This window comes from Neolamprologus multifasciatus, chromosome 3 (genome assembly GCF_963576455.1).
Source record: "Neolamprologus multifasciatus chromosome 3, fNeoMul1.2, whole genome shotgun sequence".
Classification (NCBI taxonomy): Eukaryota; Metazoa; Chordata; class Actinopteri; order Cichliformes; family Cichlidae; genus Neolamprologus; species Neolamprologus multifasciatus.
In genome coordinates this window covers 771,278-797,175 of record NC_140441.1, presented here as the reverse complement: position 1 = coordinate 797,175, position 25,898 = coordinate 771,278, and the positions used below count along the sequence as shown (strand labels likewise).

Genomic DNA, 25,898 nt, shown 5'->3' with positions numbered 1-25,898 from the left:
AATGCTTTCATGTTACTTAGTTTAGTACGTCTGGTTCACACCTCATTCACGCCGGGAAACAGACGGTGAGAAACTGGTGAATGTCTCCCAGGAGACGGAGACTTGACCCCAGAGTGGGGGAGACTCACACAGGTGATAGAGAGTCTTTCTGTTTAGAGCTACGGTGTGAACTGCAGCTGTAGAAGCCTTTTGTTCTGCGACTGTGTTTAAAAGAGACCTGAAGTGTTCATGGTCAGAGACGACTCTCAGTGCCCCCTGACTGACGTCTCTCCTCATGATGAGAAAGAAAGTGTTGGGTTTTAACTGCTCATCGTGTCTGCAGGCTTTGGTAATACATTTCCACAACAGTAGCCACCCGTACAAACACACTAAGACATATTTAATATCATTTTGATCTCTACTTATTAACACTTTCCCTCTCTTATTCTTCTGTCCACATTTTAACACATCTCTGTCCATCACTCTTGGTTATACACCACCCATACTGCATGTATTCTTTCCCATATTTCTGAAAGAGAAAAAATAGATAAATCATCCAATCAAAACCTGGATTTGCGCGGACTACTCAGAGGGATGCCTCCTACGGCCGTACTGGCCGTACTGCTGAGCTCAGCTTTGTGGACAAGCGTGTTCACCGTCCGGCCTTTTCCTTGTGGTACAAAAGTGCTAAACACCGTAAACTAAGGACAGAGTCCTTCCCATGACGGTCCTGAAATTAGGCGTTGAATTCCTGAGGTTTTCCTCCCAGCCAAAGAATTAAAATAAAACAAGATAAAAAAATAAAAATAAAAATTGGGTTTTCACCTGTAGGGACGCCCCCATTTGCTGGGCCCAGCTTCCATTGTACGAACAAGTGCATCCGCTGTCCGGCCTTTCTGCCTTTTTTCACTGGTGCAAAAGTGCTAAAAAACCATACACTAGAACGCTCAACTTGTTGAGCTTCTAAGATCCTGCACTTACCACTGCAACAAGAATCCCCAAACTGAGTTTCTAGGAACCTGCACCCGATAATTGCAGCAGTAAGGAAGCGAGGCTTTCCCTGTCGGTCTGATTGAAAATCCTCCCAAATCAAAACATCTCACCGTTGCAGATCCTTTTCAGTGCCTCTCTTGGTTCTTTTAAAAATTCCTGCATGTGTGAGTCGCTGAAGCACACACCGCGGTTCCCCCTTTTTGAAAACAACGGTGGGACTGAGGCAATTTTACCTCAGGATGGCCAGTCACCGCGTGCCTGTGATTCAGCGAAACTCACCGGAGGAATCCTGCTGACAACGCCAAATTGTTGTGGAAAATTTAACAATAACCTGCAACACACTCAGAGAGCTTGATTTGAAGTGGGTTTAATAAACACACTGCAATGTGGAGAGAGCATCCCAGTGAAACTGTCAGGATCTGGAGACTCGACTGGAAAATTCCATCAGGCACCTGAGTTCCTTGGTCTCCACCCCTGGGCGGAGCCATCATTACTGCTGCAGTCCTGCACACCTGAGACTGATTCAGGGCAATCAGGTTGAGGATTTAAGGCCCCCTCAGACTCTCCTTCACCGCCAGTTCGTCAACGACCTCACGTTGGTATTGACGCGACGGCTTTTTACGCTCTTGCCACTTTTTCCTTGTTAACTTTGGTTTTGTGCGCTTCAGATTCCCTGGACCTTCTTTGCTATCACCCTCAACCTCAGCTCTCCGTGGATCCTCTCCACTACTCCCCTGGACTATCGCTGCCTCTCCCTCAAAGCGAGGTTCACGCCGGTCACCAGTCAGCGCTATCAGTCAGTTTCACCTCTGCTTGGATACCCTGCACCTGCCGCCTTCTTAACCCTGTTCTCTTTTCTTCCCAGACGCAACCGCTCCGTTCCAGTCGCAACCTGCTAGACCCCCGTTCACCCCCGCTGTCATACGGTTACATCATTAGCGACACCCTGCCACATATTCACTTGTTGACTAAATAAGTCAACAAGTGAATATGTGTCTCTGTTGTGGTTATCTGCAATCGAGTCCGATCGAGCTATCGGCCCGTGGCCATTGTGACAGAAACACCAGGACCATCTCTGAATTGTGGCCACCGTCCTTACATCGTATATACAGACACACAGACAAAGAACATCCACAGACTCTTACATGTTGGTAAGAGTCTGTGGAAGCCCCCCCCCCCCCCCCCCCCCCCCCCCCGTGAGAGAAGGGGCTATACCTCACAGAGAGAATCATGACCTTGTTTTCTGCTTGGCCATTACCTAAAGATTTGCATCCCTGATAAGCAGAAGGAGCCTCACTGTGTTAACTTTCCACATGCATGTAAACTAGTGACAGGAGTGCTCTTACTAAGGTAAAGTGAGAACGTGATATTACTGTAACTAATGTGATTAAATATGTGATTAATACATGAGAGAAGAAATCTGCCACCTCATTATTTAATGGCAAACATTCAAATTGAACTAAACAGTCACAGATTCATGTAGTGACTGTGACAACGTTACAAGACTATTAATAATGACACATTTGTTCCAACAAGCTCTCTGAAACTGATCTTTGTATTTTTCCATGTAACACAGTGGAGTATAAAACGCAGTTTAATAAACCTGTAAAATGATAAAAATGTTTTACAAACAGCACTGTATTTTCCATTCTGCTATTATTAATAATGAAGCATGTTATTAAAGAAGCACTAATAATACTGGAGCTGTTAACACACACGCATACACACATGTGAGCAGAAAAAGTCTCTTTATTCAAATGCAGGTTTAAACCTCAGGACCAGCCACACCTTCTTCAAACTGTGAGACGAAGAATAAAAGTTAGTAAAAGCTCAAAGTCCTTTTCATTGATGCTGTGAACATGAATGTGTGTGAAAGGTGTCCTCGTGTGTTATTCCAGCTTCTTACCTCACGAGACAAACATGTATTGGGTCTCAGCCTGGTCACCTGACAGAAACATGGTAGAAAAACATGAAAGTGTCATTTCTCTGTGTCACTGATTGAAACATCAGCTTGTATGAACTGTTCAGTCTGATGGAGCCTCTGAAGTGTGTCAGTGTGCTGTTGGAGTAAAGCTTAGTTAGACTTGGACCTGGTTGGTAGTAGTCATAGATCTTGACCACGGCTGGCTTCAGGTTGTCCACTGGGAGCTCCTGGATGATCTCTAAGCTGTGGTTGATGGGTGTGTCCTTTGATAACTGGACGAGACAGAAACAATCGCAGACACAGTTTGTACCAAAGATCATCATCTGCTGTCCCCACGGTGACTTTCACTTACCTCCTCTAAGTACACCAGAACATGATCCTCCTTTTGCTCAACACGACTCACCAGGAGGCCACGTTTGAGCTGTGAGGAGATGACATCATTTTATTATTATTATCACAATTATCACATGAGATGCACGTGTTGGTAGGATCTGTCTAATTACTCACACTCTTCAAAGACTCGGGGTCTGGGGAAAATCCAGAGAGCATTTTGATGTCCAGGATCACCATGTTTGTAGTTTTCTCCTTTCCACTGTACCTGTGTTTGAACAGTGTGATTATACTGACCTGTGTGCACAGTTTCATCTACCAGCAGTTCCTCCACACTGGTAAAGAGCACTCCTCTGTCACATACTTACAGTGATTGTATTTGCACAGTGAATTTGGGTCGAGCAGATTCACTTGTGGTGTTGACCTCTAGTTGGGCGTTCACACTGAGAGTGGTGACATCAGCAGGTGTTGGGATGTTGTAGGTGGCAGAAATCTGGGAAACACACTCGGGTCACGTGTGGAACAGAACTAATCACACCTCAATGCACCCTGCTGTCACTCTTCTACACCATGACACATATTAGCACACATCCTTTTATAGTCATACCTATATGTCTATATTCATCTTAATATCAGTATCTCTGTTATATCTACACTCTTTTTATACGAGTGTTAATGTTTGTTGTATATTTGCTGCTATGACAACTCAGTTTCCCTCTGGGATAAATAGTTTCCCTGATTCTGATACAGACAGATGTTCATTTATTTTTGCTCAGTTCTCCAAATTAGTTTAAAATAGCATTGTCCTCTCTACAGTTATTACTGCCAGGTCTAATGTCTTTATTGTGTATGAAAATAGGATGATCTGATATCCTCGTGTTGGTGTTGTTCCCAGATCATCATGAAAATGTTGTTCCAGGTTCAACATTGCAAGTGACCAATCACATTATTGTGACGTTATTCTTTTGCGCACCAACCCATTCGTGCATTTATGAAATTCCAATGTTGCAAGGACAATATCAGTTCTGCTTAGCGTTTATTAACCCTTTAAGACCTACCATAGAACCAAGTCCGCCAGAGCTGATATTATATGTTTACATGCTGTGGAGCCATTTTTGGGAGCATTTCAAGTTGATATACATCAATACAACCATTATAACCAAGATTTTAATAATATGTCTGCATTAAGTGCATAGTAATTACATACATTGCAAAAAAGTGCAATAAACTACAAAAAAATTGAAAATCGTTTTTGTTTTTTTAACATATATTTCTAGTTAGAGAAATTTAAGAGGCTTATCCCTCAAAACTGTAAATACAAAAAAGTTGCACAAACTAGTTTCCCACCACAGGAAATTTATTTTGAGTGTCTTCATAGTTTCATTTTTGAAATACACGAATTTTTATATACTGCAGGAAAAACGAAAATAAATATTATAATGCAAATTTGCAAAAAAGCAGCATATGCATCAAAATAAACTATTTCCAGCAGTGCAATATGAGTCCTAAGCATCCCAGAAACCACACAGAAAGTCATAAAGTCAAACATAACTTTTAAAAACACCAGTATAGGCTCATGAGGCCTTGATGGTAAAAAAAACTACATTTCCGCGAAAATGATGTCACTTCCGGTTTCGGGCAGGTCATGGCGGACATGCGATAGTTCGCTCTGACGTCTATTCCAACGTAGGAAGTGTTATGAACAGCTGATCGGATCAGCAAAGCGTGTTTCTGGAATATTATGTTTTTGTTGCTGCAAGTGCTTTTTATGCAGTTTTTGCAAAGCTATATGTGGAAGGAAACTGTGACCGAGGACAAGCTGATGGCATAAGATGTAAGTACAACTCCTCCGGTTTCATATGCAAAAAAAAAATTTGTGCTAGCTCACGTGGTTGCAGAGCTACCGGGATTTAAAAATAGTTACGCAAAACAGAGCGTGCCCGCTCTGACCGGTTTTAAAGGGTTAAAGGGTTAGGGTCAGGGTCCGTTGATCGGCGGACAAAGGTGGTTTCTCGCAGCTTAAGTACAGTTTTTTGTTTTACGACGGTTTTTCCCGAAGTCGCAAAAGTATGACATCACAACATTCTGATTGGTCACTGGCAATGTTGATCCTGGAACAACCTTTAGTATGATGATCTGGGAACAACACCAACACGAGGATATCAGATCGTGTATGAAAATACATGTGCAAGATGAGCGTTATTACATGTGAAAATGCTAAAGCTCTCTAAAGTTGTGTGAGTAAAAAGAAAAAGAATAAACCCTTTCTCTGACATCAACCAGGAGCTGGTCACATGATGCTGTCACTGACCTGCACTGAAGCACATGCAGTGCCCTTCACCTCCAGGCTGTATTTTCCTGACACGTCCTGCAGCGCCTCCTCCTGGTAGAGCAGTTTGTTGCTCTGATTTACATCAAACGTCAGCTGACTGCTGGGAGCCTGAACTGTCACTGTGCTCCAACCTTCAGGACTGAACGCCAGAGCGGAGTAGAGAGCCAGAGCCTGAAGAGCCACCACCGTGTCCTACAGGATGGATTCATTGTGGTTAACACACACAGCATATGTCTCCATATTTCATGGGCTTAAGTGGAATAGACATTGAGTTAAAACTGCCTTTGAGACCCTCTCACAGAAGAGATCCTTAATCTCAAGTTTTCCAAATTTCACTTCCTGGTTAAATAAACAGGTTAAAATATCTTTAACTGAGAATTATCAAAGTATAGAAATTACAGGTATAAACTCGCAGGTGATCTGTTATTTACAGGCTGTTACGTGTAGTTGGTGTCTGAGGTAACATTGCTATTCTGTAAAAACAATGAATTTTTAGACAAAACTTAAATGTCATATTCTAACTAAAGAATAAAAACTTGTCTGGCTAAAACAAATCTGTTTTACATATCTGAGAGAAAACTGAAAGCTTCAGGATTATTTCTTCTGTCCCTGATTTTGTCTAAGACTGTATATTAACTCAAAGATGAGCTTCATGCTGTTCGGGTGGTGTCGTACCTGAGTGGAGGAGAAGCCTCCGTAATAGTTCTGCTGCCCAGTCAGCCACCTGATAATACCAGAGGCATATCCCAGATCCTCAGCAGTCGGGGAGGCGCTGAGTTTGGCCAACAGCACATAAGAACTGATCTCCACTGACAGGGAGGCTGATGTTTCTGCTGCTGTCTGAGACCAGTAGAGGAAACCTCCTACAAACACAATAACAGTCACAGTGATGCTAATAAAGCCTGAATGATGTCCTGCTAAAGGATGACTCACCTTCCCTCACTGCAACTGTGTCTAAGTGCTGCAGAAGGTGAGCTCGGGTCTCCACGTCTCCTGCCAGAGTGAACACATAGGCCAGCAGAGCTGTAGTGTAGGTGTTGCTCAGGTCACTGAGAGACTCCTTGAGACAAGCCAGGCTCTTGTTCATCACAGGATCCTTTAAACCATCACAACAAAGAACTTTAATGGACAAACAGAAATCTTCTTTCATTAAACCCAGTGTGAGAAGAATAGGAGGCAGAGTTCCTGATTCAGTCACTCAAAACATCAGCGTGATAACAGAAAACACAGCAATTAGAGGAAAGTACAGATCAAGCAAAGAGTGGAGCAATCTTCTAGTAGTATTTACAATATAAAGAACATATTGAAAAAACACTGTACAGGTTGGGTGGTGATACAAGTCCTTGCTGGTGAGAGTTCAGGTATGTGGATGACACCTGGGTGAAAATCAATTCTCAGGACGTTCCACAACTCGTTGGACAGACACATCAAATTCACCAGGGAGGATATGAAAAGTGTCAGCTTAGCCTTCTTAGACTGTGAGATTTCCACAGGTCACCTAGAGGCCAGTCTCTCTTTTCCAAACATGAGTGATTTCTCAATCAGATAGATTTTTTTTAAATTATTTTGTTGTTTCAGCAACATTAAATTAAAAAACTGTACTTCTGAGTTAAAATATATATTTATAATTTTAATAAATGACAAATTAAAAAGGCATGAACATTTTTTTGTATCGAAAAAAATATCGAACCGAACTGTGAATTTTGTGTATCGTTGCACCCCTAATAGAAATATATATATGTATATATATATATTTATATATGATTCCCAGTAATCAGTAACTAATTACTGATTACTTCCCCAAAAAAGTTTAGTTTCTTTTTTTTCGCTGTAAAAAGAAGTTTTCTTCCCACGCAGTGAACAGCAGACACTAATGTTTTTGTCACTTTTTATGGAATCAAACTCAAAGTAAGGTCAGTACTTCCACGCTTTAAACGCTGCACGCTCATACTCTCTCTGCACTCGATATATGATCCATTGTTGATCTGCACACAGCTACTCACATGTTGGGATGTATTCATTTCCAAGAAGGCAGCAGTAACGTACGCAGTGAGAGTCACTTCATCAGATACACCACCCTGTCAACAGAAGACATCATAGACACTTTATCATCGATGCACCAACATTCAGGGATATGAAGTCATGAAAATGATTTTCAGCTGCATGTGGTTTTAGTATCATGAATGTCTTGATGCATGTTCAAACATCCAGCTAAAGAGATGAACAGGAAGTTGATTTTGTTCATCTGGACATTGTATTTCCAGTGAGATGGATGTTTCTTCACCTCGGGTTTCCCCAACCTTATAAACAGTTTGTGTAGTCATCTACTAATCAGAAGGTTGGTGGTTTGATTCCCAGCTGCTCCAGCCTGCATGCCAAATATTTGTGGGCAAGATACTAATCCCAAGTTGGTCTCTAGTGCATACTTTGTATTTTGTATAAATATGTGTGAATGCTAGATAGAAAGCAGTGCTGGTGTGAATGGAACAAGATGAAGGGAAATTATTTCTTAAATAAAATAATAGAATATACTGGTGTGAGCTGTTACAGTATTTAGTACAGTGTTTTCCATGTATGCATGACATTATTAATAAAATTTGTTAAATCCAGACTGGAGGCTGTTTCCACAGTCTAACAGCGAAGAACTGCAGGTTACCTTCATTCTGTTGTTGAAGAGTTTCCCAGACTTTTCAAAACAGCCATTTTCTTGTTGTTTATGTTGCAGCCAGGTCTTAGACTCTTCGATCTTTCTGGGATCAATAAAGACGAAAGACTGAGCTTTGGCAAAACTTCTTACCACAAACGCAGTCAGCCTGACAGAAAGAAAACAACACTTACACGTCTTACAATGATGGAAATGTTTGGCTGTGAGGTCACATTAGGAGAAAGAAATACTGATCATTTTGAAAATAAAGTTGAAATTTCAAGATTAAATTTGAAAATGTATTTTGAGACAAAAGCAGAAATGTGGATATCACAGTTATTTCAGGACAAACTGCCACGGTTGCTTTACCCTCTGAATTAGTGAAATCATACTTCAGACTCAGTTTTAGTAACAAGGAAGGAACTGATGTCACTTGTAGCAATAAACACAGCGTGGCAGTAAGTGTAAGTACACTGAAAAGCAGAAAGTGGTGCAGAAAGCTGCATGTGGTTAGATTTGTATAAAAGGAAATGGCTGCTAATGTACAGATGCAAGGATACCGATGGTTCCACGCTCGTGGAATAAAGAGGATCTATGCTGTATCACAAGACGACTGATTTATTTCACTACATCTACACAAGGCCTTTTATACAGGGTATAGCAGTCGTTTGAAACAACAACTGTAATCATTTCAACTGTTTTCTTAGATTTGAATTTGACTTTTTTTTACAAAACAGTATTAAGACTTTATTATTGAAATACTATTTAGACTTTTTTTAAAGTAGAATTACAACTTTAATCTTTAAAATTCGACTTTATTCTAATAATGATCAATAACATTTTTTATGCGGCTCTAATACTCCTTCCTACCTACTAAATTACACACTGTTAACCAAAAGGTATTGTTAATGTTATCTTAGTCAAAGGATTAAATGGAGAATTATTTTAAGTATTAGAGGTAGACATGTTTATGTTATTAATGGGTAGTCAAACTTCAAGAAACGTCTTCTGTTTGGTGGAATATTTAAAAACCAGTGTAACCTCTCTGGTTTATGACATGTTTGATCAGTGATGTTCTCACCAAGTGTTTCCTGGTCCTGTTCCAAATGTGGTGTAAGCACCGTCAGCACTTTTGTAGTTGAGCTGTCTTTGGTATCCTGTAACAACAGAGACATTGATCGAGACATTGTTGCTATGGTGATGATTGGACTCCATTTGTTTATGGATCTGCATGTGTACATCGAGATTTGGGAAATTCAATGACTCTTGCTGACAGATGAGGAAAATGACACATTTGACCAAAAGCTGTGGCTAATGTTCTGCCTCCTGTCGGCTTGTTTCTTGAACTGTGTGTGTTGAAGTGATTCAAATGATTTCCTTCTTAGAGGAAACAGTAAAAACTTGCCACTGGTGAGGAAGTTAGTAGCTTTTTCCATGATGGCTGCGGTGAGCTGCTGTGTGCCTTTCAGGTAGTGGAGGATGTAGATGTTGGGGGCCAGGAGAGCCATGTTCTGCTCCCCACATCCATACGGCATCTGCAGCAATCCATCCAGGTTCTTCAGAGCCCGGCCGAGGATGTCACCTGATCAAAAACACTGATTCACTAAAACTAACAGAACTAGCGTAAAACAACTTTGTATTATTGGGCAGAGATAACCTGAATACTTCAATATGCAATTTTAAATGATGATTTCATTTGCTGAGTGAAAAAACATCCAAACTGAAAATCGTAGATTGACTGTGATTAACCAAATATTTCTGGGAAGACTGAGTTTCATTTCACCAACAGGACCCAGACCTGATTAAGGCCAGACCTGCTGGATCAAGAAATCACTCAAGTACAATCTGTTTGACAAAGGGAAGCAGGCTAAAAGACGTCAAAAAGAAACACGTCATTGCCATGACCAAAAGAAATTCAAAAATAGGCGAGAAGTCTTGAGATCTATCAGTTTGGACAGGGTTAAAAACTATTTCTACAGTTTTGGAGCGCCAGTGCACCATGTTGGAACCCATTATCCACAAACTGAGAAAACTAGAAAAGATGTGGCCGAAATTACTCCATAAGCACATCGACAACTCACCGAAAAAGTCAAACGAATCCCAACAACACCCAGAACTGAAGGCCTTGCCTTCCTCTGCAAAGGTCAGAGTTTACGATTCAACAATACAAAGGAGACGGGGCAAAAACAGCATTCATGGACAAAACCACTGCTGACCAAAGAGAACGCAAAAGCTTATCTCACATTTGCCCAAAAAACATCTCCATGCTCCACAACATATTTGGGAGAATATTATATGGACTGAAGAGAAAAAGTTTTGAGTTTTGTTGCATTTGGCTTAAAAGTGACGCATCATTTCATAGAAAGAACATCATACCAACATGGTGGTAGCAGTGTGATGCTCTGGGGCTGTCTGCGGCTCAGCTGCAGGGGAGGGGTGGGGCATTGGGTTCAGGCGGTTAGCGACGGAGGAGTCTGGTTAAGGCATGAAAACTCGCTCTCTCTCTTTCTTTCGCTCGCCCGCTTTCCATCACTAAAAATGCCGTTCTCCCTAAATAACCAAGTGTCACATGTTGCTATATCATTTTTTGATGGGCTGACATGGTAAACTCTAACACCAACAGGGAAGGGGTGTTTTATATTTTATTTTTTCACTCGAAGCAGAGAGTGTTTGCTAGCGCTGTCTGTAGAAAACGCAGTTTTTACCGTTCTTCCTGCTGTAAACACCACTGTTTTGTAAAGAAGAAAACATTGTGTGTATTTTTTATCATAACTCTGGTTTTACGTGGTCCATCGACACAATTCAAAAACTGGTATGTAGTTTGAAGTCCGTTACTTCTTGTAGTGGTGATGTGTTGTCGTGAACGAAACGGCTCTTAGAGCTGGCCCTTTGAAGTGAACGACGCGAGCCAGCTCCTTATTGGGAGCCGTGTCCCCCCCGCCCCCCTTTTCTCTCACCCTCTCTCTCGCACTTTTTTTGCAGTGTTTTGTGTTGTTTCAGTTTTAAAAGGAAAAAGCTGAAAATTTAAATAGTTAAAAGTTGAAATGTAAATAGTTTTTTGTATTATATAATTTATTTATTACATTTTATGTGGAGTGAATAAATAAAAGTATATTTACGGTGTCCCCTACAGACAAAACACGTACAAAACACAACAGCAGTGCTCCAGAATGCTAGGGGGCAGTGTTGAGCTTTTGTTACCTAGTGGCTACACAAGCCAGCAAGTACCAACGACCGGATTTGGTGTGTGGTAGTAACAGGTAAATGAACACTTTTTTAAAATTATTTGACTATATATGAATGCTTGTGTATAAAAACACAAACAATACACATATGCTTTCAATTGTGTAATTTAAGTGATCTAGGTAGCTCTGCTCTGGAAGGTCAGTTCATGCTAGAAATGTGTTTTGGAGTTTGTGCTTTGTCTCTAGGAGCCACCGCATATATTTATATGTAAACATATAAATGAATCCACTTTTTTTTTTACATTAGTACTTTCTTTTGTGCATGATTTTATGTTGTTGATAATAAATTAATTAAAGCAACAAAACAACCTGAAGAGCCGGTTGGGAGCTGAAAGTCCCGGCTCTTTTTAATGAGCCGAGTTGAAAGAGCCGGTTCTCCAAAAAGAGGCAGAAATCCCATCACTATCTTGTAGCTGTGTCATCTTAAATTGGTCATGTGATTTTGACGTGTCGGCGCATCCGTCGACCCCAGAGGGTTAAGATGGAAAATGATCCAGAACGCCAGAAAGTGGCCGAGTCAAAATCTGGACTTAAATCCTACTGACATGATTCTGCATGACCAGAACGATTGTGCTGGAAAACCCTCTGGTGTGACTGGGCCAAAACTCAGCGTTTCAAATAACACTTATGACAAAAGCTAGACTGCAGTTCTTCCTGCAAAGAAAGGCACAAACAGCCTTTTTGGGGTCCATTTATTTTTCACACAAGGCCAGGAAGATGTGGGTCTATTTATAAATGAAATCATCTTTTAAAAGCTGAATACGGTTTTTACTTTTACTTGAACATGATGTCTCTTATTTTCTGTTGTTTTAGTAATTTGCCTTTTTAACAAAGCTTTAACCTGCCATATTTTTATTTGGCTGAACCAAAATTGAGATGAAATCATGAGGTTTACCCAGGACTGATACAGAAGTGCGGGCAGATCCTTCAATCATATTCTCAGGCAGATGTATCTCTGCTTCCTCCGTCAGCGGGCTTCCTGTGTACAGACACAACAAACGTCCAATCAGGAAGTCACGACTACAACAGAGTTACTGTTCAAAGTCACCAGGTGGCCTGATCTTCAGCACATATGGTTACATTCTGTGAAAGTAAAAGATGAATATTTGGCACATTTTATGTACACAGTGCACTCCACTGCTAACTTTGAGCATTCAGGTCATTTCTTTATTTAAACTTTGTGACTGATGGAAATCATACCGACCTTTTGGACAAAGAAGCCAGTTGTACGTCTTTGTCATCTCAGTTCCCTCAGCCTGAGGAAAAGTATCTTTAAAATGAGTAACAATTTAAATTTTATGAGTAAAAATGTTTTTCTCGTCTTGTATTTATGACACTGACCTTCACTATGAGAGATTTGGTGACCACGTCGATGCGACCTCTGTCTGGTACGCTCACAACCTCATTATCGCATGACACATGGGACGCTACGGCCTCAGCAGACACAGTCACATTCACAGCCCCTAAAAGCAGCAGCACAGGTCACCTTCTTTATCTCTCCATTAAAATAAAGGTTCCTGAGGTTATTTTACAGATTTTGTAGAAACTAGAAGGAAATGTGTTGGGACAAAAGGAGGCAGTTAACTGTGATCACACTAGATCTAAATCTAGATCTCTAGATGTAATGTTGGTTCTAAATCGAAGGTAAGATCAATTATAATTGAAATTTTACTGCATCAGGCATGAAAAACTTGAGCTGAAAAAAACAGTCCAAAATGATGTCAGGGTTGCTGCTGAGTCCTGCTGGAGGCCAAAGTACTGCAAGTCATAAGGTCCAATTAAGATTAAGAAGAAGTCATTTGCATGGCAATTGAACTGCCAACAGTCTGTTCTAATGATACTGTCCAAGGGAAGCATGCATAATGAATTGAAAGGAAGGTTTCAAAATGACTTATCATTGGCTAAGACAGCTGCATTAAGTAAAGCATGAGGATGGAGGCAGCTGCTACCCTCAGACTGGAGGTATAGACGTTCTGCCCCACTCCCTACAACCCCCACGTTTAGCCTTCCAAACACAGGGGTTATATTCTTGCTTTACCTCGATTTGCAGCTGGATTGGACTGTCTACATGTCCTAGCTCTACACTGCACACTCACTGTGGTCTAATGCACACACAGCTTTCTAAATTCCATGAATATAGCTTATTGGGTCTCAGATTCTCTCATTTCATTATGATAACTTATATTTCAGCAGTATTTCTCACAGAGTGTTTTTATAATTGCTCTTTAATGTTTTAATCTCCATTTATTCTATTTAGCCATCTTATGTGGATTCTTTTTAAGTCACTTCCTGCTTCTGGGTTCTGCACTTGGGTCGTACTCAGCCTGCCACACAGCGGTTTCCTGGCAGTGTGGAGGACCAAAGCCTGATCCTCACCTAAGGCTGTTGGGATCATGGTCCACCTGAGGGTCTTGCGCTCGTTGGCACACAAACAGGATGTGTACAGATCACCAGAGAGAGGCGTGAGGGTGTAATCTGAGGACGGCCCAGGAGTGACAGTAACCTGTACGAGGAACACAGACATGGCTACATTTAAACCTGAGTTCAAATGTGAACACATTTTTTAAGCATCTAAACAAATGCACAAGTTTGGTGTTATGAACTCATGATCAAAGTAGACCTTCATTTTACTTGGATACTTTAATCAGGCCCTTCCTAATCGTTTCCCTCCATCTGTTTTCTTACAGCCTCCACACTAAACTCTGTTCTACAAGGTGCATGAGCGCACAAAGAAAGCTAGACGAGGGTTGGTAGTGTAAAGACATGTGATTGGGCAATCTGGTGTCTGTGCTTGCAGGTGAGCTTGTAGGTGTTGGTGAGCAGGGGCCCTTCAAGAACGGCCTGCATCCTGCATGGTTATATTGCCAAAGAAAAAATATTTTCTATCGTATTTTAATAACTATGATATAAAATTTGCTTAGAAAGTCATGTTTTAAGTGTGGTTTTCCTATGAACAGAAATGTATCTCAACACTTTAATCATTCATTACCATGATGCAGCTGGTCAGGTAGTTAAAGACAGTCGCCCTCAGTTCAAAGTGCTCCCCCCGGATGATGGAGTAGGGCATGGTGAGTTCAAGGAAGAAAGGTTGGAAGACTTTCATTTCTTTACGAGGAGCCAAACCAAAACCCTGAGAGGACAAACAGAAAGCCTCCGTCTCCCAGGTGGTGATGGTGTCTGGGACAGTCAGGGACACGCCCCTTTTCCCATCGTCTCTGAAGCAGCAGATACACACAAACACATTCTGTAACATAATCAAACATGTTTTTATGTCTGTAAATTACTTGTATAACAGTGTAGTTACATCCTGCAGTGTGAATTACTTGTTTATGTTGCATTGACAAAGTAAAAGAGCTCCACGTTGCTGATGACAGTGAAATAATATTGTCAATAGAAAATTGTACTTATTAGTCAGTATAATCTTTTAATAATATAAGTTTACATATGGTAGTGATAGGATGTGCGATCCTTAATAGTCTGCAAAAGCTTTGCGTGCATTCCAGAGTGTTCTGGCATTCACACCCACATCCTGGGAGCATGGGAGAGGTCGTACCTGCTCTTATTGTTTTACGGTAGGATAAACGTAGCTATGTCAGTTTTAGTCTAAGTGCCCTTTTTTACATATAGATGAACTGTTGGATTTTCGTTTAAGTTTATGGGGTCACACTCTGACACACACACATACATATACACCTCTACATTCCAATGTAAGGAACAAACACCCACTGATGTATAAATAAAGACCAGGGCAGTCTCAGAGCTGCGAGTCTCTGAGCCCTCGCTCTCTCGTGCGAGCGCTCTGGTGACTGCCCTTGCTAGCAAGAAAACTTGTGTGTTTCTCCTCTCTGGTTCTCTGCTGAAGAAGTGTTTTAGAATACATCTCTTAACAAATATATCCCACAAAACTTTAAATATGACAAAACATCGGCCTGAAGCATCAAAACATGCTTAAGAAAAAACTCACAATTATTCTATTTTCATGTTTTTCATGTGTGCAAAGACACAGCAGAAAGTTCACATGGGTTTCTAAATGTGATCGTATAAACTTTTTTAAAAATGTAATATGCACCAGATCTCTTCACAACAGATACTTACCCAACTTCCACCAGATCCCAGATCCAAGTCTCAGGGAAGAAAGAGCGAACTGTCTCTATTAGTGGAGGAAGCTGCCCAGCAGATCCCACACCAGGACCAAAAGACCTGTATAATGTGTCTGGAACCATATCTAAAGAAAAAAAAGAAATATAATTACCGGTTTTCTTTTTGGTGAATACAAAGAAAATTTGTATCAAAAACACAACGCAAACAAGCAAATGATTCACCATAGTAGACACCAGGGCCTTGGTGGTAGACTTTTCCTTTGAACTTGACGCATGAAGGCAATCGAAAAAGCAAGTTTGTCGCCATCTTCAGTCCGACTTTCTAGATATTTCAGCAGCACACAAAGATCAGCAAAAACTGGTGCAACAACAAAAACTATTGCATTTACATTATGTTTGACGGACTCACAGGTATACATGTATTTTACCTGGAAAACTGCATAGGCGTCATTTTGCTCTTGTCTGCGGTACGGCGAAACATATCTTTTTGCTCTCACATTAAGGCATTCTGTAGCATCATCAACCTCATACGGGATACCTGAGGATTTCTTGAGTGGGAGCAAGTCAAATATCTGAAAAGAAAAGTACAGTTCAGCAAAACCTCCAAACCTTTTTAGTCCTATGAAGTTTTGACTGATCTATCATGATCATGGTCACATTTGGTCCACATAATTGTAAACTCTTAAATGAAGTACTGGTGTAAATACTAGAACCGATTAGGTTCAAATGAACTGCTAGATTATCTAAGAAGGGTTCTTAAAAAATAAATAAATAAAAATGATGAAGTCAGCAGTAAGCCTCCACAGATATGAGGTGTTGTAGTTGAGGTGTTGTAGTTGAGGGATCTTACAGAAGTTGTACAATTTCTCTATAAACTGTTCGTTCTTAGTGACTTATATGGTAAGCGTTCTCCATTTGAAACTGTCTCTGTAGCTCCTTTACCTCACCAAGTCTCACTTTTTCCAGGTTTTGCTGTATGTTTAACATCAACAAACACTCGTGTATTTGAGCAGTTTTGATGTAAAGTTGAAGTCTTCTCAATAAAGTAGACACTGACTGGCAGGTGATACATTTACCTGGCTGTCATCACAGACACATGCATTTGTATTATTTCTATACTCGTTTGCTTTAAGACAAACTCAGCATTTGACTGTTTAAAACCGTTGAATGTATGACTGCCCAAAGAATACTTATCAGGACACAAGTACCAGAGCGAAGGCCTGAGCTTTTGGTAAGTCACGACACTACGGGCTCTGGAAATAAGGGATGTGTCCACCTCACAGGTGTTAATATCAGCAGTTACCTTATCTGCATCCAGAGTCTTCCCAGGCTCCTTGATGAGAACGCTCTTGTCGATGGCACTCACACCACACAGAGAACGTGGCAGGGCCGTCACCTGCATGTTGGTCTCTTCACCTGGGACGGCTGAAGACGGTGAAAACTCCACGGACACCTGACACACACAAAACACCCGTAGAAGTTTAGTGACTGTGATAACTCCCCACTCACTGCTGACTAAATGAGCTGCTTCACTGTGGTGAGTGACAAATCATGAGTCCCATGAGATGGCTGCACACTACACTGGACACTGTATGAACACTGTGTCAGTGTTAGATAGGTAGGACTTGCATCATCCTTGAAAAAGGTGCTTGTATAAATGGGAGTGAGTCCTCAGGTAGAGTAGAAACAGCTGTGGAACAACCAGTCCACAACAACCAGTATATGCTAGAAATCCTCAGGTGATTTAGCCAACTGAATTTGACTTTGAGTTGAACGACATGGCATGACTGCAGACACCAAACACACAGCACACCTCTAGAATTACACTCACCTTGTTGCTGAAGCATTTGTCAGTAGAGAAGTCAGCACTGTGGGCAATTACATCCTCACTTGGCAGGACGGCATAAGCCACAACCTGGAACTCTGGAGCCATCTCAGGAGACACTCTGACTTTAAAGGACACCTGGCCCTCATTCACTGAAACACAGGTCCAAACATACATCCACAGATCAACAAAACAGACCAACGTCAATGCTTGGCTGTGGCATATGTGGAAATATGGAAATTTTACCTGATCTATCTTGCATTTGAACCTGTTCTTGTCCTTGCATGGTGACAGCTCCTCTGGACAACACCTGGAAGACAGAAATCATTTAAAAACAAGAATGAACTAGCACTGATATCTGTGGACATCACTACCAGTGAAAGGTTTTCACACCTTTTAATTCAATGTGTTTGAATTAAAAGGTTAACAGACATCCAGATTCAAAGGGAAGCAAATTTGGATGTCATCAGCATAACAATGAAAGGGAATGTTGTATTTAGTATTGTAGTATTTCCTAAATATAGGAATAAAAATAAAAAAGGCAGCGTGTATGAGGAGAACAGAGCTGGACCCCAAACAGAGCCCTGTGGCACACCACAACACACAGGGGCAGAGGAAGAGGGGCATTGCCCAATAGCAACAGAACATGAGCTCTCTGACAGGTTTGATTTAAACCATGATAAAACTGAGCCTTTAAGACCAACAACGTGTTTGAGTCTCCATACGAGAATGTTGTGATCAACTGTGTCAAAGGCAGCAGTCAGATCGAAAAGGACTAAAACAAAACAACAACCTGAGTCTACAGTTATAAGAAGATCATTAAAAACTCGTAAAAGTGCAGTCTCAGGACGAGATTTAAAACCAGACTGGAATGCTTCACAAATGCCACAAACATCTAAAAAGGTCGGACGTTGCTTGAAAACAACTTTTGCCAAAATTTTGGACATAAAAGAGAGTTTAGAAATATGCTTGAAGTTAGAAAGAACATTAGGATCAAGATTTGTCTTCTTAATAATGCCTCTGATGTCTTTTTTGTTGTGAGATTTGAAGATTCGTGTGCTGAGGTGTTCTTTCTGTTCTCAAACCGATCTCCCTTTAAGGGCTCAGTCTGGGCGGGTCTTTTTTCTCCTGGTCTTTCCTCGTGTATTGTGTATTTCCACTGTTCTACCTCTTCTGACTTGTCGTCCCCATGTGATGTTTGTGCAATGTATGTATGGCTGGAAGGGTAAGATGGTGCTGGAGTTCTGGCAGCCTTTAACCCAATTTCCTTCTGGATCAATAAAGGTCATCAATCAGTCAAAAGTGCAGGGGGACACAGGAAAAGCACAATAATTATAATGAGGGCTAGAATACAAACAACTTTAACTGAGAGCAGAACCCAGATGACTAAAACTAAGAAGGCCTAAGAATTTAAATACTTAGCAGAGAGAGAAAACTAAGGATATCATGAACAAAGGACTAAACACTGAGGCTAATTACTAAGTTGACAGAAAATGATAAGGGACAAAGCACAGGGACCAGACCTGAAGTCTGTGGAACCAGCTTCCACTTTGGATTCAGGAGACAGACCCTAGTTTTACGTTTTGATAAACCATATAGTTTGGGCTGGATCAGTATTTATGCTGAAATAGATCAAGGCTGCTGGATTCTAATGATGGACTGAGCTACTGGAGATGACTGGCTCTTTGACTACTCTGTGTGTTGTGGTCTATCGTCCGCCTAAATACAATAAGACTTTCATCTCTGAATTCGCTGACTTTTTAGGATCTGTTCTTTTTAAATATGGCTGTGGTCTTATTACTGGTGATTTTAATATACATGTCTGCTGTAAGAACGACCCATTGGCTAAAGACTTTCTTGCATTACTGACTCTTTTAACCTCACTCAGTGGGTAAATGAACCAACCAATGCTAAAGGCCATATCCTTGACCTGGTCTTTTCATATGGCTTGGACATTTGCATCGAGGATATAAACAATGCTGGGTTCTCTGACCACTCCCCGGTCATCTTTGATGTTGACTTAGGTAATACTGAATTGCACCTTGAGGCCCTCCTTCGCCCTATGCGTACAGTTAATGCTGAAACTGTTCTGCTTCTTTTTTGAATTCTGCACCCACTACGTTTGATTGTTTTACCTCTCATATGGTTGAGGACTTTGCCAACACCTTGTTAACCATATGGTCCTCTATCCTTGACACTGTTGCACCTATTAAAATGAAGCGCCCTAGAACTCATTCTCAATGTTGGTTAAACGACTCTACACGCGCCTTACGACTTGTGTCGACGCGATGAGAGGAGGTGGAGAAAAGATAAAGGTATCTTATGAAATCCTACGTACCAGCCGCTCGAAATTCCAAACTGCTGCCAAAATGGCCAAAGCGGCTTTTCTATCAAAAATTATCCTAGCCAATGGTCACAACCCCCGAACACTATTTAAAATTTTTAATTCTGTGGTCAATCCCTGCCCTGTTATGCCGCTGGCGTGCTCTCCGGCTCTTTGCGAACAATTTTTAAATCACTTTTTAGATAAAGTTTCATCTCTTAAGTCTTCACTTCCTTTAATGTCAAGCCCTGTGTTTACCCCTGGTTGTTCGTCTACTTTCCATCAGTTTGAGCCCGTGTCACTTCTTACTCTCAAGCGTTTAGTTGAACAACTGAACTAATCCTATACATGATACTCTCCCATCTCGTATAGTTAAGGACTGCTTCGATGTAATTGGACCCAATATCTTATCGCTATTGAATTCTTCCTTACTCTCTGGCTGCGTCCCGTCAGCTTTTAAACATGCTATAGTTCAGCCTGTTCTTAAAAAAAGGAACCTTGATTATAATGATTATGTGAATTACAGGCCGATCTCTAAGCTCCCGTTCCTGTCCAAAATCCTTGAGAAGATAGTTCTTCTACAACTCCAGGTGTACCTGGATGAGAACAACATTAATGATAAATTCCAGTCTGCCTTCAAACCACATCATAGCACCGAAACAGCGTTGCTTAGAGTCCTCAACGATCTTCTTCTAATTGCTGATAATGGACGCTCTGCGGTCCTAGTTTTATTGGATTTATCCTCGGCCTTCGATATGGTAGATCAGAACATCTTATTAGCGAGGCTTGAGCATACTGTAGGCATTAAAGGTGTTGCCCTTGATTGGTTTAAATCATACCTCTCCAATAGGTCCTTCTCGGTCAACCTGGGCACTTGCTCTTCCTCTGCTGCACCTGTCTGCTGCTCTAAGTGCAATCTTTGAGAAATACCGCACCGCTTTCCACTGCTATGCTGACGATGTACAGATCTACTTTGAACTAAATGATGATCTTGCTTTGTCCTTGCACTGTTTCCAAGAGTGCATGCGCGAGGTCAAAGAATGGCTCCAAGCAAACTCTCTTATCCTAAATGATAAGAAAACTGAAATCGTGGTATTTGGCAGCAACGTTCCTCGTGGCCAACTTCGTGATGCCTTTGGTTCTCTTACCAGCTCCCTTTCTGACACTGTTAGCAATCTGGGCATGTTGCTTGACAGCTCGTTCAAACTCGATAAACAAGTGTCTGCTGTAGTTAGATCTAGTTTCTACCAACTCCGTCTCATCTCTAAGGCTAGGCAGTATGTTCTGCATAAGGACCTGGAAAAGCTTATGAACGCCTTTGTGACCTCAAGACTGGATTATTGTAACTCACTTTTTTGGTCTTCATTCTGCTCTCCTTCATAGACTTCAGACAGTCCAAAATGCTGCAGCACGCATTCTGACCAGAACTGGGAAGTTTGCCTGTATCACCCCTGTCCTAGTTGACCTGCATTGGCTACCCATAAAATACCGCATCCAATTTAAAATACTGCTGCTTACGTTTAAAATCACCAACAACACAGCACCGAGCTACCTTAAGGAACTCCTTAAATCGTATGTTCCTGCCAGAGCACTGAGATCATCTACTCAGTTACTCTTGGTGCAGCCTAGATCTCGGCTGAAGTCTAGAGGTGACCGGGCGTTTGCCGTGGCTGCACCAGAGTTGTGGAATAACCTTCCGATTGTGATCCGTCTGATTCCATCCAATCTTTTAAATCATGGTTAAAAACCTATTTGTTTAATCTCGCCTTTCCTGCTTGCTAATGCTCGCACCTGACTTTTAGACTTACTCTATTTTTTCTTATACATATTTTTTTTATGGTTTGTGCTTTTATTATGTTTTTATTTTGATATGCATTTTATATTGCCCCTGTGTATTAGTAGCATTGATCTGTGAGTATATTTGATACTTTGCTAAGGCCTTATAATACTCGTGTTACTTCTCTGTCTCTTATGTTAAGCCCTTTGGTATACCGCTGGTTTTTAAATGTGCTCTATAAATAAAGATTGTTGTTGTTGTTGAGAGTGTCTTCTTCAGTTATGATGGGTTTTACACCAGCAGTTTTTTAGCAAACACACAAAAAGTCTGGTCATGTTCAACTTTGTAGTAAACCCAGAGATAACTCACCAGATAAATGACATCCACAGACCCTGGAGACTCTCCCACTATAGTGTAGTTGACTGATATGTCTTCTTCTTGTTCACAGGACACTGGTTTATCCTTCTTCTGTACCTCTAGAGAGCTGATTGTTTTAATATCAGGAGAAGACGGCTGGGACATGGATAATGTGTGAAATCCCCTCTCATAGTATGCAATTCTATATCCTGTGTAGTCCACTGTTGGTGTCAGGCTTGCCTAGTTGGGGATATGAAACAAAAATTTAAAAAACTGATCTAAAAATAACATTGGTCAATGAGGCTTTATAAGCAAGGCAAACGTGGAGTAAGATGAGTCATAAACTGTTTCAGGATTGCAGCTTATTACTGTGGGAGGTATTTGGACATTTGCAGCCTATCAGAAACCAATTGTGGCTTCATGCTGCTGTGATGTCTGCATTAAATTACACATTGTTTCAGTGTGTCAGCTCACATGGAGTTGGATATCCTGGTCAAAGTTATCAGTGCTGAAAGAAAATGAGGCCACACCGTTGCTGTCAGTTGTCAGATTTTGTAGTGAGCGTGGTTGCCACATTTGTCCCGTGAACAGGTAGACCGGTGCGTCACAAATGGGTGTATTGTTGTGGTGCACTGCTCTGACCTGTTGAAGAACACAATGCTCTAACAATGGAAAATACAAACAATTTAAATGTGCTTTGTACGACAAACTGAGCTGAAAACAACATTTTAGGCTTACTTTTCCTTCCACATTAGATCCCCGTTCCCAAACCTTGGGCACGTTAATGAAAGACACTTTTCCAAGGACGTAAGAAATCGTGACTCTCTTCTCTTGAGGGTGTGAAATACCTGAATGTAAAAACGTTCATCTTATAATACTGTGAATGCCTTTTTGGTTAAATACACATCGATGTGTCATTATAAAGAAATAAAAAACCTTGCCTGTTCCCTCTTCTTCCACTTTGGCCTTGATATCCAGAACATCTTGAAGCACCTTTTGGTCAATTTTAGTAAAAATTGACATGTTGAAGGAAAAAGTTGCACAGCCAGTCTTGTCTGCCTGGAAAGAACAATAAAGAAAGAAAATCACTGCTGTGTGCGATATAATCTTACTAGAATAAACCAAAATTATAATCAGATCTCATTCACAATCGAATCTATAAAATATATTAAATGTTCAAACTATGATGAGTCATGAAAGACTTGAGCTCATTTAGAATTTGATGAAATGGTTTAAAAATGTAGGGTGGGGGGACAAAAGTCTGGAGGGGTCAGTTGTACTAAACATAAACAGCTGAAGGAACCTTTTGCAACTGATTATGTTACCTGGCAACAGATCATTCAGATAAATGTGTATAAAAAGATCATCATAGAGAGACAGAGTTTCTCACAAATACAGATGGGCAGAGGTTTACAAATCTGCAAAAGACTGTGTCTACAAATTGTAGAACAATGACAGAATAATTTCATTAATGTAAAATTATCAAGACCGGGAATATCTCATCATCTGCAGCGCATAATGTCATCAAAACGTGAAAAGGATAAGGAGGAAATCCACTATCAGATGCAGTCTCCAGGTCCTCGGGCAGCAATGCATGAAAAACTGTTGTTATTCTGCCAATCAGATCACTGCATGGCCTCAGGAACACTTCCACAAATCAATATCTGCGCACAAAGTTCACCGTGCCACCCACAAACGCAGGTTAAAGCTCCATTGCGCAAAGAAGTCAAATGTGAATGCGAACTGGAAACGCTGCATTCTTTTCTGGGCAAAAGCTCATTCAAAACAACAAAAACTGCTCTGTGCTCAGATGATTCAAAATCTGAAATTCTTTTTGGAAAACACAGACGCCGTATCCTCCACAACATCCCAAACATCCTGTCGAGCTGGGCCTGTATAGCAGTATGATGGTATCACCTCACAAAACCACTGTATCGTTTAAATTTCCCAGCAGCATCTCATTTATATCCTCAAAATCTCAGTACTACTATATATATGTTATACAGTACTGTGAAAAAAACCTTCACCCACTAACTTTTTGTGTGTTTGTTTGTTGGCTTCCAACTAAACAAACTTTCTTGGGATTTTTTAAATGGTAAATGGTCTGTATTGGTATAGCACTTTACTAGTCCCTAAGGACCCCAAAGTGCTTTACACACCCAGTCATCCACACATTCACACACTGGTGATGGCAGCTACATTGTAGCCACAGCCACCCTGGGGCGCACTGACAGAGGCGAGGCTGCCGGACACTGGCGCCACCGGGCCCTCTGACCACCACCAGTAGGCAACGGGTGAAGTGTCTTGCCCAAGGACACAACGACTAAGACTGTCCAAGCCGGGGCTCGAACCGGCAACCTTCCCATTACAAGGCGAACTCCCAACTCTTGAGCCACGATCGCCCATTTTAAAATGGTCTTGAGCAGTTTGTGTTGAGACTTTGGCAGCTTTTACATTCATTTCCAGTTCAGTCCCCATTTCATTCCTTTATTTCGATCAGGCACTTTATGTTGACCTATGAACCATCCAAGCACAACAAGGACACCTGCCTCAAGGGATTATTGTTTCTACACATAACAGACAACTTAGCAAAGTACCAGTTTGAACTTTTATTCCATTGTCGATCCATCTTTTACTCCCATTTCCTTCTTTGAATCTAAAACAAACGCCAACAACAGCGGGGCTTGAACTCTTGAAAGCTTGCCTGAGAGAGTTCAGGTTGCATTTCCATTTGTGTTCGCATGTTTCAGTAAACCACTGTAGCTATTTCCCCCACTTTTCAGTTATTTATTTGTAACAAATGTTTGGGATCATGTATGATTTTCGTTCCACGTGTCCACCACTTTGTGTTGGTCTTTCACGTGGAATTCCAATAAAATTGTTTCATGTTTGTGGCTGTAATGTGACAAAATGTGGAAAAGTTCAAGGGGGGCGAATACTTTTGAAAGCCACTGTATTGAGACTCGACTGTACACCGTGTTCGTGTTTTCCTCCGAAACAATAAGTTCAGTTGGAGCAGCCTTTCAACGCCTCTCTCTGTCTCTGCTAGCAAAGTTGACCCAGACAACAAAGTAAAGCTAGTTTTCAGCTACGAGCCCGACACGAACCCGACGTATTAGCCAGAGGTCCCTTTACTACGGTTCGGAGTCGCGGACCTTTTTTATATACGCGTGGAATTGTTTTCTATACGAGATCACTGCAAAAAGTGCAGCCTTACCTAATGTCCACCTACTGTTACTCATTTATATTAAGATTTAAACATCTAGTTGGTGTTGGTATGGCGAGTAGCCTTCAGTAATAGTAATAAATCACACAGAAATAGTAGTGGAATACACTTTGACCTTCCCAACACTGACCAGTAACTCAGTAAAACAGTCTAAATTGTTCAAACTTTTAACAGGAGCTGAATCTTTGGATAAGTGTATGTTTGTTCAGCTTGTTTAGGTGACACAGTCTGATCAGAGTATTTTTGAAGATCTTATATTTCTCACAGAAGTTGTATTCTTTTGTGTGACAGACATGATGACACACACCACTAGCCTTAGCCCTACCAGTAAAGCTAATCATCTAGCAGAAACACCAACACAACCTATGCAGCCTTTTAGGCACAACAAACACCACTTCACTCCTTTGGAGCTGACACGTCCGTCCAAGAAAGATGAGATATCACTAAAAATTCAAATCCGTGGATGAAAGTATGAGATGATGAAACTGTAGGGGAAAAAAGTGAAGAGGACACACGGCGCCAGTTCAGCTGGGTAGAGCAGGCAACCTGTATGCTGTAATGCTAATGCAGGGGCCTGAATGTACCCAAAGAATCAGGGAAAAAAGGTTGGAGAGAAATAAATCATAACTGTACCTGCTTTGTCTCTGTGTGGCAGGGCGCACTTATCTGAAATTGGGCCAAATCATCCTCACTGCGCAGCGGTATACCTTGGAAAACTATAGGTCTGCACACATTGACTGTAACACGTCCTGGTACAGGCTGTCCATACGTGTACCTGTATAAAGAAAAATAAGTAAACATTATGAGTCATTTGCTCTTCAAACTCCAGATTTTACAACACAT

The 25,898-nt window shown here is 41.1% G+C and overlaps 1 protein-coding gene across 1 annotated transcript in view; it reads right to left on the bottom strand.

Moving 5' to 3' along the window:
* Positions 1-2,703: 2,703 nt before the first annotated feature.
* LOC146520938 (alpha-2-macroglobulin-like) overlaps positions 2,704-25,898 on the bottom strand; it is a 28,314-nt gene continuing 5,119 nt past the window's right edge. The window contains exons 8-36 of the mRNA XM_085154231.1: positions 25,689-25,830; positions 22,771-22,888; positions 22,568-22,677; positions 22,304-22,471; positions 21,842-22,069; positions 17,619-17,682; positions 17,379-17,524; positions 16,851-17,000; positions 15,976-16,119; positions 15,770-15,869; positions 15,543-15,672; positions 14,437-14,662; positions 13,824-13,950; positions 12,789-12,910; positions 12,652-12,703; positions 12,343-12,426; positions 9,608-9,784; positions 9,284-9,359; positions 8,215-8,371; positions 7,562-7,636; positions 6,492-6,654; positions 6,234-6,421; positions 5,538-5,750; positions 3,595-3,719; positions 3,404-3,494; positions 3,249-3,317; positions 3,063-3,168; positions 2,879-2,917; positions 2,704-2,770 (exon numbers count right to left, since the gene is read on the bottom strand). Coding sequence (XP_085010357.1) covers positions 2,880-2,917; positions 3,063-3,168; positions 3,249-3,317; positions 3,404-3,494; positions 3,595-3,719; positions 5,538-5,750; positions 6,234-6,421; positions 6,492-6,654; positions 7,562-7,636; positions 8,215-8,371; positions 9,284-9,359; positions 9,608-9,784; positions 12,343-12,426; positions 12,652-12,703; positions 12,789-12,910; positions 13,824-13,950; positions 14,437-14,662; positions 15,543-15,672; positions 15,770-15,869; positions 15,976-16,119; positions 16,851-17,000; positions 17,379-17,524; positions 17,619-17,682; positions 21,842-22,069; positions 22,304-22,471; positions 22,568-22,677; positions 22,771-22,888; positions 25,689-25,830 — 3,589 coding nt within the window. The 3' untranslated portion in view covers positions 2,704-2,770; position 2,879. The remainder of the gene's footprint in view (positions 2,771-2,878; positions 2,918-3,062; positions 3,169-3,248; positions 3,318-3,403; positions 3,495-3,594; positions 3,720-5,537; positions 5,751-6,233; positions 6,422-6,491; positions 6,655-7,561; positions 7,637-8,214; positions 8,372-9,283; positions 9,360-9,607; positions 9,785-12,342; positions 12,427-12,651; positions 12,704-12,788; positions 12,911-13,823; positions 13,951-14,436; positions 14,663-15,542; positions 15,673-15,769; positions 15,870-15,975; positions 16,120-16,850; positions 17,001-17,378; positions 17,525-17,618; positions 17,683-21,841; positions 22,070-22,303; positions 22,472-22,567; positions 22,678-22,770; positions 22,889-25,688; positions 25,831-25,898) is intronic.